Source organism: Salvelinus sp. IW2-2015, linkage group LG25, assembly GCF_002910315.2.
Source record: "Salvelinus sp. IW2-2015 linkage group LG25, ASM291031v2, whole genome shotgun sequence".
NCBI lineage: Eukaryota > Metazoa > Chordata > Actinopteri > Salmoniformes > Salmonidae > Salvelinus > Salvelinus sp. IW2-2015.
Genome location: NC_036865.1, coordinates 4711693 through 4727759, shown reverse-complemented (window position 1 = coordinate 4727759; position 16067 = coordinate 4711693). Strand labels below are relative to the sequence as shown.

At 42.3% G+C, this 16067-nt stretch overlaps 1 protein-coding gene across 1 annotated transcript in view; it reads left to right on the top strand.

The window, feature by feature from the left end:
- Positions 1 to 11840, top strand: part of ret (ret proto-oncogene receptor tyrosine kinase) — a 30406-nt gene extending 18566 nt beyond the window's left edge. The window contains exons 4-20 of the mRNA XM_023970486.1: positions 913 to 1151; positions 1243 to 1438; positions 1641 to 1840; positions 2126 to 2414; positions 2954 to 3085; positions 3316 to 3426; positions 3564 to 3677; positions 3907 to 4163; positions 4320 to 4467; positions 5229 to 5336; positions 5684 to 5901; positions 7409 to 7531; positions 7696 to 7766; positions 8186 to 8323; positions 8571 to 8670; positions 9239 to 9386; positions 10505 to 11840. Of these exons, the coding sequence (XP_023826254.1) occupies positions 913 to 1151; positions 1243 to 1438; positions 1641 to 1840; positions 2126 to 2414; positions 2954 to 3085; positions 3316 to 3426; positions 3564 to 3677; positions 3907 to 4163; positions 4320 to 4467; positions 5229 to 5336; positions 5684 to 5901; positions 7409 to 7531; positions 7696 to 7766; positions 8186 to 8323; positions 8571 to 8670; positions 9239 to 9386; positions 10505 to 10662 (2750 nt within the window). The 3' untranslated portion in view covers positions 10663 to 11840. The remainder of the gene's footprint in view (positions 1 to 912; positions 1152 to 1242; positions 1439 to 1640; positions 1841 to 2125; positions 2415 to 2953; positions 3086 to 3315; positions 3427 to 3563; positions 3678 to 3906; positions 4164 to 4319; positions 4468 to 5228; positions 5337 to 5683; positions 5902 to 7408; positions 7532 to 7695; positions 7767 to 8185; positions 8324 to 8570; positions 8671 to 9238; positions 9387 to 10504) is intronic.
- Positions 11841 to 16067: the final 4227 nt, after the last annotated feature.

The window sequence follows — 16067 nt, the reverse complement described above, 5'->3', positions numbered from 1 at the left end:
AGTCACATTTATTGTAAATAAGACTAGAATATGCTTCTAAACACTTTTACATCAATGTGGATGCTACCATGACTACGGACAAATGCCCAGCTATCAATTTCTCGCATGGAATAGCCTTCATTTCTCAGAACAAGAATAGGCTGAAAAGTTTCAGAATAAAGTTATTTGTTTCTAGCCATTTTGAGCCTGTAATCGAACCCACAAATGCTGATGCTCCAGATCCTCAACAAGTCTGAAAGACAGTTTTATTGCTTCTTTAATCAGAACAGTTTTCAGCTGTGCTAACATAATTGCAAAAGGGTTTTCTAATATCAATTAGCCTTTTAAAATTATAAACTTGGATTAGCTAACACAACATGCCATTGGAACACAGGAGGGATGGTTGCTGATTATGGGCCTCTGTACACCTACGTAGGTATTCCATTCAAAATCAGCCGTTTCCAGCCACAATAGTCATTTACAACATTAACAATGTCTGCCCCACGTTCCCACTCTTATAGAAAGCATGACATTAACTTCAATCTCTTTTTTATATTTTCTTTAAACAATAAACGACCATGGCTACAGAGATACTATGTGCACTTACTCAAAACAATATCCCATAAAACACAGGTGGAAAAAATGCTACTATAATATGATCCCCAATTAGAGACAACGATAGCCAGCTGCCTCTAATTGGGAATCATACCAAGCACCAACAAAGAAAAACTAAACTAGAACCCCACATAGAAAATAATAACTAGAAAACCCCCCAGTCACGCCRTGACCTACTATACCATAGAAAAACAAAGGCTCTCTATGGTCAGGGCGTGACAGTTCCAGTAGCTGGGTGAATGTGAAACTACAAAGTCTGGCATCATGAGACTAACATGACATGTTCGCATCTCCTCTTCATGTTCCGTTCGGCTCTAGATGTTCCAGCCCCATTCGCTGTGACTGACAACACCACTGAGTTGGTAGTGACTGCCCCATTGGACCGCGAGGAGAGGGAGACATACAGTCCCATGCTGATCTGCACAGTGCAGACTGACACGATGATAGACACCTTTTTTGTTACACTGCATATCATCGTCTACGACGAGGACGACAATGCACCTTATGTCAGTGGAACAGGCACAGAGGACGTGGTGCTGGAATTTGATCGCAAGCAGGTGACTTTACTTTACTACCAATACTGTATATCAGTTCATTGCTATACATGTATCATTGATACCACTCTTGTTCTTGTTGTGTGTTTCTCAGGGAAGTTATTTTGGCAACTTGGTTGTCTATGATAGAGACACAACACCCAGGTATCCCAAATCCCAGAGTCAGAACAGATTTGTCGGAAATGTGATGACCAATGACTCATGGATAGATGAAATGTTCGCCATAGAGTACTCTTTCAAAGAAGAGAAGGCCATTTTTGGCAACGTCCGAGGCACTGTTCATGAGTTCCGTGAGTAGTCCAGATGAGTTCCACGACCACTCGAAAGACTGGTTTCCCAGACACAGAGTAAGGCTTGTCGCTTTTCAGTCCAGGACTACACTTAATATGTGTCCGGGAATCCAGCCTGTTAATGTGACAAACTTCTACTAAATCTTTTGATCGGTTCATTAAATAAACAGCCCCCCCCCTCTTCCCTTTGTGTGGCATGTAGGGCTTGCACTGAAGAAGAATTTGTCTGTAACCGAGAATAGGACCTTCCAGCTGGATTACCTGGTCAATGACACTACATACCCCCGTCCGGAGGGAACTGTGATGCTGCACTACAATATCACCATCTTACCTGTCCCCATCCACTTCACCAATGTGACGTACCTCTTCGCCCTAACACGTAGAGCTAATGTCTACTCCCAGGTACCTATCGAGTTCACATACAGCCCTCTTTGCTTGAGAAGAGGGATACTACTTATGAAATGCTTATGAAGCAGACAACTCTTGTAAGATAATAGTATTCCGCTGTTCAAGAGTAATGCGATGAAATGCCATTAAAGAAGTCTGTGAGGTTACTTGGTTGATATTTCAGAGGTTAGCTCATCGTGGACCTATTTTTCCCCCAGTAGGCTAAATGTAAGATCATGTGTCAATCTGATTAGAACTGTAGCATTTTCCCTGTATGATTTATGTTCCTTCTCTTTTCAGGTCGGTAGGATTTGTGTGGACAACAGCCTGAAGTTCCAGGGCATCAATGTCACATACCGGCTAGCAGTAGCAGAGAAGACAGAGAATGTGTCCGACGACATACAGTCATGCTACGCTGCGATTAGCATTGCACAGAGCCTCAAGGACATGGTGGGGGTGCTATATGTGAACGACACAGAGGCGCTTCGCAGGCCAGAGTGCCAGGACCTGCAGTATTTGGTTATTGCTCAAGAGCAACAGAATCTGCTGCAGGCTAGCACTCAGATCCTCATTGTGCTCGATAGCGATAGTAAGTACTCTCCTGAGATAATAAGTTCATCCCCAGCAATACCCCAGACTGATGCTGATTTGGCCACAGTGATTACCAATGAATGGGGTGTATGGCATTCATATTTGGAAGTCATCAGTTCAGTTATTTTTCAAGGCCTCATTGTTAGAGACCTTAGTACTAGTGTAGTAGAGACCTGTCAAATTATGTTAACTCTATCCATGTCCAAGACTCTATCCATAGCTTTGTCCGTGTCCAAGACTCTATCCATAGCTTTGTCCGTGTCCAAGACTCTATCCATAGCTTTGTCCGTGTCCAAGACTCTATCCATAGCTTGTCCGTGTCCAAGACTCTATCCATAGCTTTGTCCGTTCCAAGACTCTATCCATAGCTTTGTCCGTGTCCAAGACTCTATCCATAGCTTTGTCCGTGTCCAAGACTCTATCCATAGCTTTGTCCGTGTCCAAGACTCTTGTGATCTTGCTTGACAATCGCATAATAGCGAGGCATACCGTGAACATGCGTTTTGTCTTCATAAAGTTTGTGTTTGTGTTGTGTAGTTGATAAGCAGGGCCTAGAGGACCAGCGGTTCCTCTCCTGTGCAAAGGGAAGACAGCGTGGGGATTGTGAGAACATCAGAGGCCTGGGGGCAACCACAGGGAGGTGCCAATGGAGACAGGGCTCTGCAAAAGGTACCCACACTGTCATTGACCAGATTACCTGTCATTGACCAGATTACCTGTCATTGACCAGATTACCTGTCATTGACCAGATTACCTGTCATTGACCAGGTAATCCAGCTGGAAGGTCCTATTCTCGGTTACAGACAAATTCTTCTTCAGTGCAAGCCGTATATGCCAGATATAGGGGTATTTAATGGAAACAGGAAATGATGCTATTATATTTTTCCTTTATCTTTCAGGAATATCAGAAAGTTATTCCACCTGCTCCCCTGACCTCCGCACGTGCCCTGATGGCTTTTGTGATGCAGTTGAAAGCAAAGACGCATCAATTTGTCCTCAGGATTGTACACGTGAGAAATGTCCTAAATCTTTTACGGCCATTTATATTTGGCTACCTTATTGACGTTCTTTATTTTTTGACGGTATTTCAAGAGGATTTTTTTAAATTGTTGAATTCAATAGATTTACATGTGTTTGTGTCTCTCAGTTGAACCCGTTATAGGTGGTCATGAGAAGGGCATCATGTCTGGCATTAGAGCCGGCCATGGAACCTGCTACTGCTACTCTGAAAAATGCTTCTGTGAGAAGGATGATGTAGAGGGTGAGTTGTTTCATTTCAAATCCTCTTTGTTCTACGTGTACTGACCCATATACCCCCCCCCCCCCCCCCCCCCACACACACATAGGTAACGAAACAATATTCCAAATGGAGATGTTTCAGGATATGATACTGTATGTCAATCAAAGGTGAAATTACACTTTGCCCTTTGTTGTCAAAGGATGGTTTCCATCGTGTTGACCACTGACTCCTTCTGCCCTGTCTGATGCAGAGGCCATGTGTGACGAGGTCTGCAAGACCATCATTGCCACCGCCGTGCTGCTCTCCTTCATCGTCTCCATCCTCCTGTCCTCCTACTTCATCCATCGTTACCACAAGAACTCCCCCAAGCCGCCCATCACCTCGGCTGAGATGACCTTCCGGCGGCCCGCACAATCCTACCCAATCAGCTACTCCGCTAACAACATGCGCCGCGGCTCGTTGGACTCCATGGAGAACCAAGTAGCCATTGACACCTTCAAAATACCTGTAAGGCCTTTCCTGAAAATGTTTGGGAAGTTTCTGCAATTTTGCAAACCTTGCTATACTAAATTGCCTTTTGAATGATCATGAGACCTGCAAATATATGTTGTATTAATAGAGTCGTTTTTTTTTTTTAAATGTGTTGCTTAATTGTTTTAACAGGAGGATCCCAAATGGGAATTTCCACGCAAAAACCTGGTGCTGGGCAAAACGTTAGGAGAAGGGGAGTTTGGGAAGGTTGTCAAGGCGACTGCATTCCGGCTGAAAGGAAAGGCTGGTTACACCACAGTAGCTGTGAAAATGCTTAAAGGTAAGACTAACCCGGACAAAGGGCAGAAAATAGGAACAGTTATTGTAAGACTCATGCAGTGAGTGAGTCCCTAGGTGTCTGTATACTGAATATACAGTGGAAGCAGATTTTTATGATGTGACTTTTGGCCAGCCCATGATAGATATAAGGTGCAGGCAGTTCTGCCACCCTAGGCGAGACAAAATAAAATGCCCCCTCGTATCCTCGCAAGGTAGAATAGTAGCCTGTAGTATACAGTGTCAGCTCGCAATTCATTTTCATGAATGCCCATCCACAGAGGTGCAACTTTGGTTTTAGAAGTGGGGGAGACATGATTATTATTTATATTTTTTTTATCCGGTATGAGAAATACTCCAAACAGCCTACCCAACCGCTCGGAGGTGTACGCATGGTCCTAAAGCACACCGTCGCCTCGTTTTGTATCACATTCCAATGATAAAACTGGGGGGGACATAAATGCAATTTCAGAATGTGGGGGGGACATGTCCCCTCCCATCCCCAGTGAAAGTTGCGCCCTTGCCCATCCATATGGTACAGTTTGTCAGTCCTGATTCCTGACTAAGACCTAAAACAGATCACTTTGGCTACTCAAGCTCTGAATATAAGCTACCCAAGATTATTAAATGCCGCAAGTTTATTAAATACCGCCCTCGTCGGTATGTCCCCCTAGGCGGCCACCTAATCCTGCCTAGTGGGCAGGCCTATAAGGTGATGTATTTTATGAAAGCATTTCATGAATCTCTCTTTTATTTTTGCAACAGACCACGCCTCACATAGTGAACTGCGGGACCTCCTGTCAGAATTCACCTTACTGAAGCAAGTCAACCATCCACACGTCATCAAGATGTATGGAGCCTGCAGCCAGGATGGTAAGGCTTCATACCGATCCACTCCGAGCAACATTTGAGGGTATCAATGTTGTTGATTGACTGTCCCTTCAACAATGGAGATGTGTGATACATGAGAATCTTGTCTTCAGAGCTTGTCCTTTATGGTAGCAGTGCCCCCTGTCTGATCAAATGATGTTCAAAGTCATCATGAGATTGCGGTATAATAAATTGTGGACCCACTTGATCATATTAATGAAAACAGGATGTCCTTGCAATGCTTAACCTTCCGGTGTTGTACCTGGTATATGTGATGCATATTTCATTCAATCCTGACAGATACTGTAAGCCTAAGTGTGTGTTCTGAAGTGTTGTGTCTTTCCATGTAGGTCCAATGTATCTGATTGTAGAATATGCCAAATATGGGTCACTGCGCAACTTCCTGCGTGAGAGCCGAAAGGTGGGACCCAGCTACATGTCAGGCAACGATGCCAACCGCAACTCGAGCTACCTGGAGAATCCAGATGAGAGGGCACTCACCATGGGCGACCTGATCTCCTTCACCTGGCAGATCTCCAGGGGCATGCAGTACCTGGCTGAAATGAAGGTGCCTGTCTAGCAATTACCACTTTCAAAATATTCACCATGTGGCAAATCTTAAGTCAAATTTCACTCAGTCTCCCATTGACTTCAATGCATGACTCAGTGAAAATTTGACTGAAGTGGAAGTAAGGATTTGCCTTTATTATACAGTCACCTCCAAAATGATTGGCACCCTTGATAAATACTGTATGAGCCAAAAAGACTGTATAAAGTAAATAATACAAATACTAAACTATATTGTATGCTCTAAAAACGTAAATATTTATACTAATACAATTGTTTAGAGAAAGATTTTGTTTTACAAGTAAAAATTGTTTATCTCAAAATTATAGGTGTCAAAATTATTGGCACCCCTAAAGATTCTGATCTATAAAATCAAACAAAATTATACCCCTCTCACCATTAACAATTTCAAGGGAGATTAGCATGTCTTGGAGGTATGATCATTGTGCCTCTGTAACTTTCTCACTCATCATTATTCACGATTCATTTAGGATTATCTGTAATCATGGTAGCATCCACATTTATGTAGAAGTGTTTCGAAACATTTCATTCTTATATACAATTAAAGTGACTCCAAAATGACACAATACATGATTTACCATTCATTTCTATTGGACGCAAAATAATCCAACACAACTAACACAAACTGCTTGATGTAGTCAATGCGCGCTAGGAATATGGGACCAAATATTACATTTTGTTTGATTTTATTGATAAGAATCTTCCCAGCTAACAACAAATGTTCACACAACTTTAGAGAACGTTCCCTTAAGAGTCTCATTAGGTCATTAACCCTTTACACTAGTAGGAATAGGTTTATATGGATAGGGCTACATTTGAATGTTTCTATGAAATGCATAAGCATAGTAGCAATTGAAAGGGAACAGTTGGGAGATTATGGAGAAATGATTAGACCAAAGTTGAGGACACAGCAGTTCACCTAACATAAGACTAAATCCAAACATTACACTGATTTTATGTGCATTTCACATTTACTGTACTTTTCGCCGCGTTTGTTGATAACGAAATCTGAAAATACAATGTAGAAAATAGTTTAAAWAAAGAAAGACCCTTGAATGAGTAGGTGTGTCCAAACTTTTGACTGGTACTGTACATGATTACATTGTGCATTTTCATTTATACAGCCATTATTATCTTGGTTCCGGCATTCGGATCATCCTGTTTTGGGTTTGTTCTTTGTTCTGGGTAAAGTTCTGGTTATTGTTCTCCTAACTCTAATGCCAAAACATGCTAAAGATCAAATAAATATTACTTGTTAAACAAAATCCTTTTCTCTAATCAATTGCATTAGTATAAAGTAATATACATTTCACATTTTTTGGAGCATATAAATTGCTCAGTATTTTTGGGGGGGTCAATTCATCAAGCATACCAACATTTTTGGAACCCACTGTATGTATGAATTCCATGCTAAACCTAGCTCGATATCAATGTGACTCCGTATTGTGTAAAGAAAGGAGCTTGAATTGACTTTTGTCCTCCAATAGCTTGTTCACAGGGACCTCGCTGCAAGAAATGTCCTWGTTGCGGAGGGCCGTAAGATGAAGATTTCAGACTTTGGTTTGTCCCGGGACGTGTATGAGGAAGACTCATATGTGAAGAGGAGCAAGGTAGGGAACCCAAATGTCAKATACCCAAGTACTTTTAAAAATGACTAAATTGTATTGTTTTCTGAAATTGTCACTTAGTTTGTTATCGATTGTAATAAGGATTTCTTTCACAGAACTGAGATCACAATGTCCATTCTCTTATTTTTTTTGGCCTCTTTTTTCAGGGTCGAATCCCAGTGAAATGGATGGCAATAGAATCCTTGTTTGATCACATTTACACAACACAAAGTGACGTGTGAGTACCTTGCGCAAACAACTTAAAACACCTGTGATACATATCCATAACCAACAATGTTTGCATGATCAAAAAAACATACTAAATTGCACAACTGAATGCATTCGACCGAAATGTGTCTTCCACATTTAACCCAAACCCTCTGAATCAGAGAGGTGCTGGGGGCTGCCTTAATTAACATCATTGGCACCCAGGGAGCAGTTGTTTGGGTTAACTGCCTTGCTCAACGGCAGAGTGGAAGATTTATCCACCTTGCCAGCTCAGTGACTCGAACCAGCTACCTTTCAGTTACTGGCCCAATGCCCTTAACCGTTAGGCTACCTACCGCCTCGGATAAGCTATACAGCAAACAGAGTCACTGTTTCATCCATGCATTAGGCTGTGGTGCTATTAATYCGGTGTCCTCTGTCTCCTGCCAGCTGGTCCTTTGGTGTGCTGTTGTGGGAGATTGTGACACTGGGTGGAAACCCGTACCCAGGCATCGCCCCTGAACGCCTATTTAACCTCCTCAAGACTGGCTACAGGATGGAGAAACCAGAGAACTGTACTGAGGAAATGTACGTTTGCCACTTTACTTTACCTCAGCATCATTGTAACCACAGTAAAACTCACTGTTACTCTATTACACTGTGATGGTAATGACATCCATGACATGACAAACCAGCAGCAAACCCACACTTATTCATTCTAATGATCTATTGTAAATTGTAGGTGAACCATCCCATTTGTTTATTTTCACGGTGAATCGTGTGTTACGTTTTGTTGCTTCTGACCATTAKGTGTTGTATGAATGTGTTTCTGCAGGTATAATCTGATGCTTCGATGCTGGAAACAGGAGTCAAACAAAAGGCCCATATTCATAGACATCAGCAAAGAACTGGAGAAGATGATGGTGAAAAACCGGGTAGGATCAAGCAAAACAACCAACACTRWTTCTCTGTCTAATGTGGTCGTTACACTGTTCACTGGTAGTTACAGTACGCGATGTCATAAATGGAGTAAARCGCAAATGGCCAGTCTCATGTCCAGCAATAAGTATAACCAATGTCAGGTGACCATCCCCAAAATATGGCCCTGGGCAACATTTGCAAAACGTTATATATATAATTACAGTAGATGGCAGTTAGTCTTGTGTTGAGGTAAAGAGGCCAAATATAGTGCAATTTTTAGGATGCCAAATAGAGTGCAAAAATGTGATTCATATGTTTAGGATTTGAAACAGAGTACTTTGAATACTTTTTATCTCACACAAAAGTAGGAAATGTATTGCTCTAATATATTCGGTTTCCTATCAAATGTTTGTCATTGGATGTCTTATGCCAGTTAGCTACAAGCATAACCATATGGGAGGTTAATAAGTTAGGTCATAACTGCATGGTAGGATATGACTGTATTATGACTGTATTGGAAGTATGCTCCACCTTCCTGTCGTTAGTGATTAGCCTAATCAGGTGTTCCTCTCCTGTTATCAGGATTACCTGGACCTGGCAGCGTCTACGCCAGCCGACACCCTACTGTACGACGACGCCCTCTCCGAAGAGGACACGCCCCTAGTGGACAGCAATAATGCCCCTCTCCCTCGAACCATTCCCTCCACATGGATTGAAAACAAGCTCTATGGTAGAATTTCCCATGCATTTACTCGATTTTAGAGACAGGACACATAAGCTCTGTTTTTTGACATSCTGTGATTGGCTTCCTGTAGTGTGTGACTGTGATCTAGGCATACTTCATAAAAAAAAGTCTCCCATTTCTTAGGAAATGAGAGTCAGTGGAAAAGGAGAATCTTGTGTCTGATGATCACTATTTGGACCTGCTTCTGGTGTACATTCAACCTGACCAAATTGACACATCTGTAAATAGTGAACATTTCCATAATTCCCTCATATGACATATTGTAATCCACATTCAATCCTACGTATTGATATTATATTAGGAAACGTACATTTTGGARGACATAAACATTTTCAAAACACATTCCAACACCCCCAATTTTCTATTAATTTYGAAAATACTGTTCAAATACAGTTTAACATTTGAAACAAGGCCTTGCTGAATCAATCATTATCTATTACCTTTGGATTCCAGACTGTCTTAAGTTATCTGAATTGTTTGTGTGTATATAGGCTACCTATTAAGCATAATGTAAGCGTACAGTAAGTCTTTTGAAATAAACTTTTGGCTAACATTGATAAACAATACTTTGTAAAAGTATTTTCATAAGAAATTCCCAAACAAATCCCATAGATCCTAAYCACTTCCAGTTGATAGTTCATAAAAGTATTTAGCAATAAGATGGCTGCCAGTGACTTAGTTACCATGAACAAACAGTGACTTGGTGACCGTGGTGTCCTGTTACAATGATGCAATTCTTGCATCTGCTTTATATGGACAACAGTTATCAATGGTGCATGAGCCAAGGATAACATTTAGAGATCATGACATACATTACCAATAATGTAACGATAATTGTTGTTATTTTTCTTTGAATCTTATTTAATCAATCCAGTATATATTTCTCGGTTAAACTATACAGGAACTATGGACACCGTTATTGTCTGTGAAGTGATTTCTGCATAGGATTCTAAATGTATAGCCTTCTCGTGTTCCTATGTCAAACAATCGTCTATAATTCACTTCTGAGAAATGTATTCTGTCCAAAATTTGAGGGAGCCTTACTGTCTGCACTCTACTTTTCCTTTACTCAGTGCKGAAAAATGATATGTTCTCYTTTTTAGGCATGTCATACCCGAACTGGCCTGAGAAGAGCCCGGTACTGCTCAACAGACTTGATGCCACTAACCCAGTCTTTACAAGATATGCCAATGATAGTGTTTATGCAAACTGGATGGCTTTGCCTTCACCCGCAAAAATTGTGGACAAGCTTGATAGTTAAAAGCAAAAAAACATTGTAGAAAATAAAGATTCCTAATTGGGTAGATGTGTATATTTATATAAAACTGTACATATACAATCTAAAGTTGGTGCCCATTTATTTCTGTTGCACGGGTATTCCAAGTTAAAACAGGGGGATTTCAAAAGTGCATTTGCTGAAAAATGGCTGGAATTGCATAGACCGTGTTTCAAGCAGCTCTTCGGTATGTTAATCATTACCTCAAAGTCATGTTGGCCAAGTATCATTGCATGACCGTGTACCAGGTTGTATGTCAATGTTAATGTCTTTCAAGTGCCTGTGCCGCTTCTACGATAGCCTCCAATTAGTAGTGTACGACTGTGAAGATGTTGTTTCCAGACCAGAAATGAAAGGGGACTTCTTTACCATTACCTGTCCTATATTGTAGACCCGTGAGGTTAAGATGGACAAAGAGTGGACACTGAGTTCATTCAGAAAAACTGTAAAGTTTCTACTTCATATTTGAAATGTAAAAGCCACTTTTGTCTTTCCTCTTTAATAGAATGTGGGCATGTTCGGTGTCAAAGCTGCAGCTCACCATTTGATTCCTCGTAATGGCAATCTTTGTGCAACAATTAGCTCGGATTTTGAAAACAAATGAGTGTCATCAATTGTTATTTTATCATTATGTGATTATGTTGCAATCAATAAAAGTTCAAATATGTGCGATCTATTTATATGCTAGGCTCCCTCTTCTCTCTTTCTTTCATCAGATGTAATAATGTAAAAAATAATGGAAGCTTACATTGTGAATAAAACCTTATTTATCTGAAGCAGTCAGAAAACATGACTTTCTTTCCGGTAAGACATGCTTGGTAGAATTAGATTACCTTATTATTTAATACAAAATATTTTGTGTGAGTCTGTTACTCTTTAAGATTGGTTTGATGTGGTTTTAGTTTTCATTGGAGGAGGGCAGGAAGGGAAGTTCTAGTCTAACATAAACATTAACTTTCCATGTCAACTTCCGAAGACCTAAATCATYGTTATGAGGCAAAGGAATTATTAGACAGAACGTGTGCTCAGCAATACTGTATTATCATGAYACTGCAGAATATACAATTATTTTAGGGGATGGAAAATGGTTTATGTGCCATATTGAATTCCTTGATTTGCCCTGTCAGAATGACAAGCATTTAATAAAGGATATTGGCTTGTTATTTAGTCATTTAGCCATTGTCTATAGAATAACATGACCTGAAATACTGAACTTGCTGCCCAGTACTAGAGGTTATAGCATCCGTTCATGTAACATCTATATTTGTTGGAGTAGATGAAGGCACACTTTAAATACTCCAAGAGATTATTTTGCTTATAAACTGTATAAACAAGAACACAATTGTTTCAGACCTTATGATCTTCATCATGTGCCAATTGAGTGAAAAATACTTTTCCACATTTTATTTTCAAAATAAAAGTTAGCACCCCAAAATCTGAGTTTGTCAGATTTATTTTTAGKTAAAAGTGACATGGATGGGAATGGGAAATAAGGCACCATCTAATGCACTTTTATTACACTTTTAATCAACCTTTCATTTAGATTTCTATGAAATGTTGTTCTTTTTTGTAGCCTATGTCGAAGATTTCACCTATTGCTCTCTGCAAAGATATATAAACTTTTATTTTGAAGTACTGACCAGGACGCATAACTTCCAACATCTGATTCAATATAAGCAAGCCCAGGCCCTGGTGAGGAGAACTATCCGTCAGGCAAAGAGGTCATGRTGGCGTCGGTTCTGTGACACCATTGGAAGGGCAAAACCTGTGGGAGAAGTGTGCAGGATGATTAAGAGGATGAGTGGGGTCAGAKGGGAGTGGGATTATCCAGTGTTGACGAGTGGGAAGGATGTGGCAGTAACAGATGAGGAGAAAGCAGAGATGATGGCCAAATCGTTTGTCGAAGTGCATAGCTCGGGCAAATTTGTCAGAGGAGGGGCAGAGGGGGAGAGAGAGAACGAGAGAGGAGCATCCTGGATTGCTGGATAAGAGGGAGGATGTAAATTATGTGTTAAATGCACCATTTGTCATGGCAGAGGTGAAAAGGGCAATAGGTAAGGCTGGGTTGACTTCACCTGGGAAAGATGAGGTGTGCTATGTTATGTTGGACCATCTTAGTGATGAAGCACTGGATGAGGTATTGATGTTGTACAACAGAGGGTGGGAGGAGGGGAAACTACCAGGCAACAGGAAGGAGACAGTAAGTGGTACCAATCCAGAAGCCAGGGAAGGACCCAACGAGGCCAACAAGCTATCAGCCAATAGCTTTAACATCACATGTATGTAAGATTATGGAACGTATGATTACGGAGAGGGTAACGCACTTCCTAAAGAGCAGGGGGCTAGTATCGCCACATCAGAGTGGGTTCAGGAAGGGAAGAGGAACTATGGACCCAGTGCTCTGCTTATAAGCAGAGGTCAGGAAGGCTCAGGTGAACAAGGAGACTGTTATAGCTGTCTTTTTTGACGAGGAGAAGGCGTATGATATGATGTGGAAGGAGAGATMATTAATCAAGCTTGATATTATGGGAGTGGGAGGAAGAATGTACAACTGAATAAAGGATTTCCTGTTTGGAAGGTCTATCCAGGTGAGGATGGGAAAGTCACTATCAGGCAGCTACCTGGTGGATAATGGTACACCACAGGGGAGCGTGATTAGTCCTCTGTTGTTCTCAATCATGATCAGTGATGTTTACTCTCAGGTACAGCCAGATYTTGYGAGGTRGATATTTGCAYATGATGGGGCKTTATGGAAGAGGGGAAGAAATGTGCCATARATAGTCAGGAAGGTACAGGAAGAAATTGARGAGMTAGAGTGTTGGGCATTAATGTGGGATTCKGGTTCTCTGRAGAGAAAACTCAGACAGAGTTCTCTACCAGGAGGAAGGTGGGAGATGAYGTATGCTTGAGGTTATATGGGAGAAACTTGGAGAMGGTGYGGMCCTTCAGGTTSCTTGGGGTATARTTTGACACTAGACTGACCTGGGCAGAACACATTGAGAGAGTGGGGTCCTTCAGGTTCCTTGGGGTATATTTTGATACTAGACTGACCGGGGCAGAACACATTGAGAGAGTGGTGGGAAAGTGTCAGAAGGTGCTAAATGTGATGCGCTGTCTGACGGGGAAGGAGTGGGAGGCTGGGCGTTCCTCATTGAGGACCATGTATGTTGCATTGATCCGATCTATAATAGACTACAGCAGTATAGCGTGTGGTTCGGCAGCCCGAATGTCATTGGAAAGGCTAAATGTCATACAGGGGCAAGGGCTCAGAATATGTAGTGGGGTGTTTCGGACCTCTCCAGTGGCTGCGCTACAGTTGGAGATGCTGGGATATGCCATTGCAGATTAGGAGACAGCAGCTGGCAATTAATTATTGGGTCAACCTACAGGGACATGGGGTGTCTCATCCTGCAAAAGGGATTTTACAGGCATGCTGGGAACATGAGCGAAGACAGAATGCAAGCTTTGGGTGGGTGGGTAAGACTCAGGCGAATGAGATGGGACTGTATGGACGGGAGTTTAGTCCAATAGTAGCTATTCCTGTAAATCCCACCTCCAGTAGTTGATCTAGAAGTGAGGAAGAGACTATAGAAAGATAGGGAGGGTGTTTAAGAGAAGTCTGGATACTGTGTATCAGGATTTTGTGGCCATTTACACAGATGGATCAAAAGATCCAASGACAGGACGRACTGGGTCAGCATTTGTAGTGCAGGAATGTGYGGTGYYAGTCAGGATACGTCTTACAGATCATCTGGCTGTATATATGGCGGAGCTGATGGCCATACTGTTGGCCTTGCAGTMGGTGGAGGAAGTCAAGCCAGACAGWAGTAGRTATTTGCTCTGATTCATGTGCAYTGTTAARGAGTCTCCAGTCCTTTAGGTCACGTAGCAGACAAGACCTGCTTTATGAGGTGCTACAAACCCKTGGCAGGATTAGACAGATGTGTATACAGATAAGATTTATTTGGGTCCCAGCCCATGTGTTGGTGGAGGGGAACGAGGCAGTTGATGTACTGGCTAAACAAGCACTTAGTAGTGGGGATGTTGATGTACTGGCTAAACAAGCACTTAGTAGTGGGGATGTTGATGTACTGGCTAAACGAGAGGCACTTCGTATGTGGGGATTGTGCGTGTTGAGTTTTCACGTGAGCAAGAGCAGAGGCAAAAGGCCCTGATATGGACGCCAGTGATGGCCAGCCAGCAGTTGTAACTAGAGAGGACTTAGAGGCGCTCAGGTCATTATTTCTGCTTCGCGTGAAGGTGGGAGAGGGCGAGGAGGGAATAGAGGGGAGGTATTTTTGCCAGATTACGATGTTGGTTGGGAACGCAGCTGATAAATCCGTAAAGTTGAGGTTCAGGAATAAGACAAACTGAGGAACGGTTGATTATTCAGGAAACAGGATCGAGTGGAAGGTTGCAGTAGCAATTTATTGCTGCAGTGTGGGGCAGGTATCAGGAGGAATGAGGAGGCTGAGGATTTAGTTATGAGGGAGAAGTGGATACCGTGAAAATTAGTCTTAAGTATATATTCGGGAGTAGAACTTTTCATTAGTATAGTTCTCAAATAACACTCCTTACATTTACATTTACATTTAACGCTCCTTCCTAGCAGACGCTCTTACTCGAGAGCGACTTCCACACGGTGTGTGGCTGCATTCACCTTTTATGATATCCAGTTTGGAACAACCACTTACATATAGGTCATCTTTAACCTCTTTTTAATGGGGGGGTGGGGGTGGTTAGAGTATTACTTTATCCATATATCCCTAGGATATTCTTAAAGACTTGGTGAGGTTTTCCAGTTGGTGCCTCCCGAAGGTGGTTGACTTTGAACGCTCCGCTGATCCTGGGCTCGTGGTGGGATCGTTTTGTCCACATTGGATGGTGCCAGTAGCACGAAACCAGTTTGGAACTGTTGACCTTTCAGTTGAGCATGGATGGGAACTGTATCTTCTCAGACTGGTTTAGGGAGGGCGGCAGGCAGAGGTGGATGAAGGCAGTGCCCTTGTCCGTGGTTTTGCGGGCTGTAGGTCTCTGATCAAGAGCCTGAAAGGTACGGAAGCCGTTCCAGACCCTCCAGCTCGTTAGCAAGCACCCCCTATGGCGGATTCACTTCGTCTGTACGCGGAATCGCGAGCTTAACTTGGAAAGCGTTGGTGGAGAGCAGTGAGTGGCGGCCAAGGCGCGGGGCTTCCAAAACTTGTCTGGGTTGAGGTGAGGAACATTGGGGAAAGTTGAACACCAGACGGCTGCGCGTTCTGCGTATCGTGATTTGTCTGTAGGGGTTTTAATGGCACAGCAGGGAGCCCAAAGCAACAATGACGGCAGTTGCAGTAATCCCGCGGAGATGACAAGTGCCTGATTAGGACCTGCGCCGCTCCTGCGTGAGG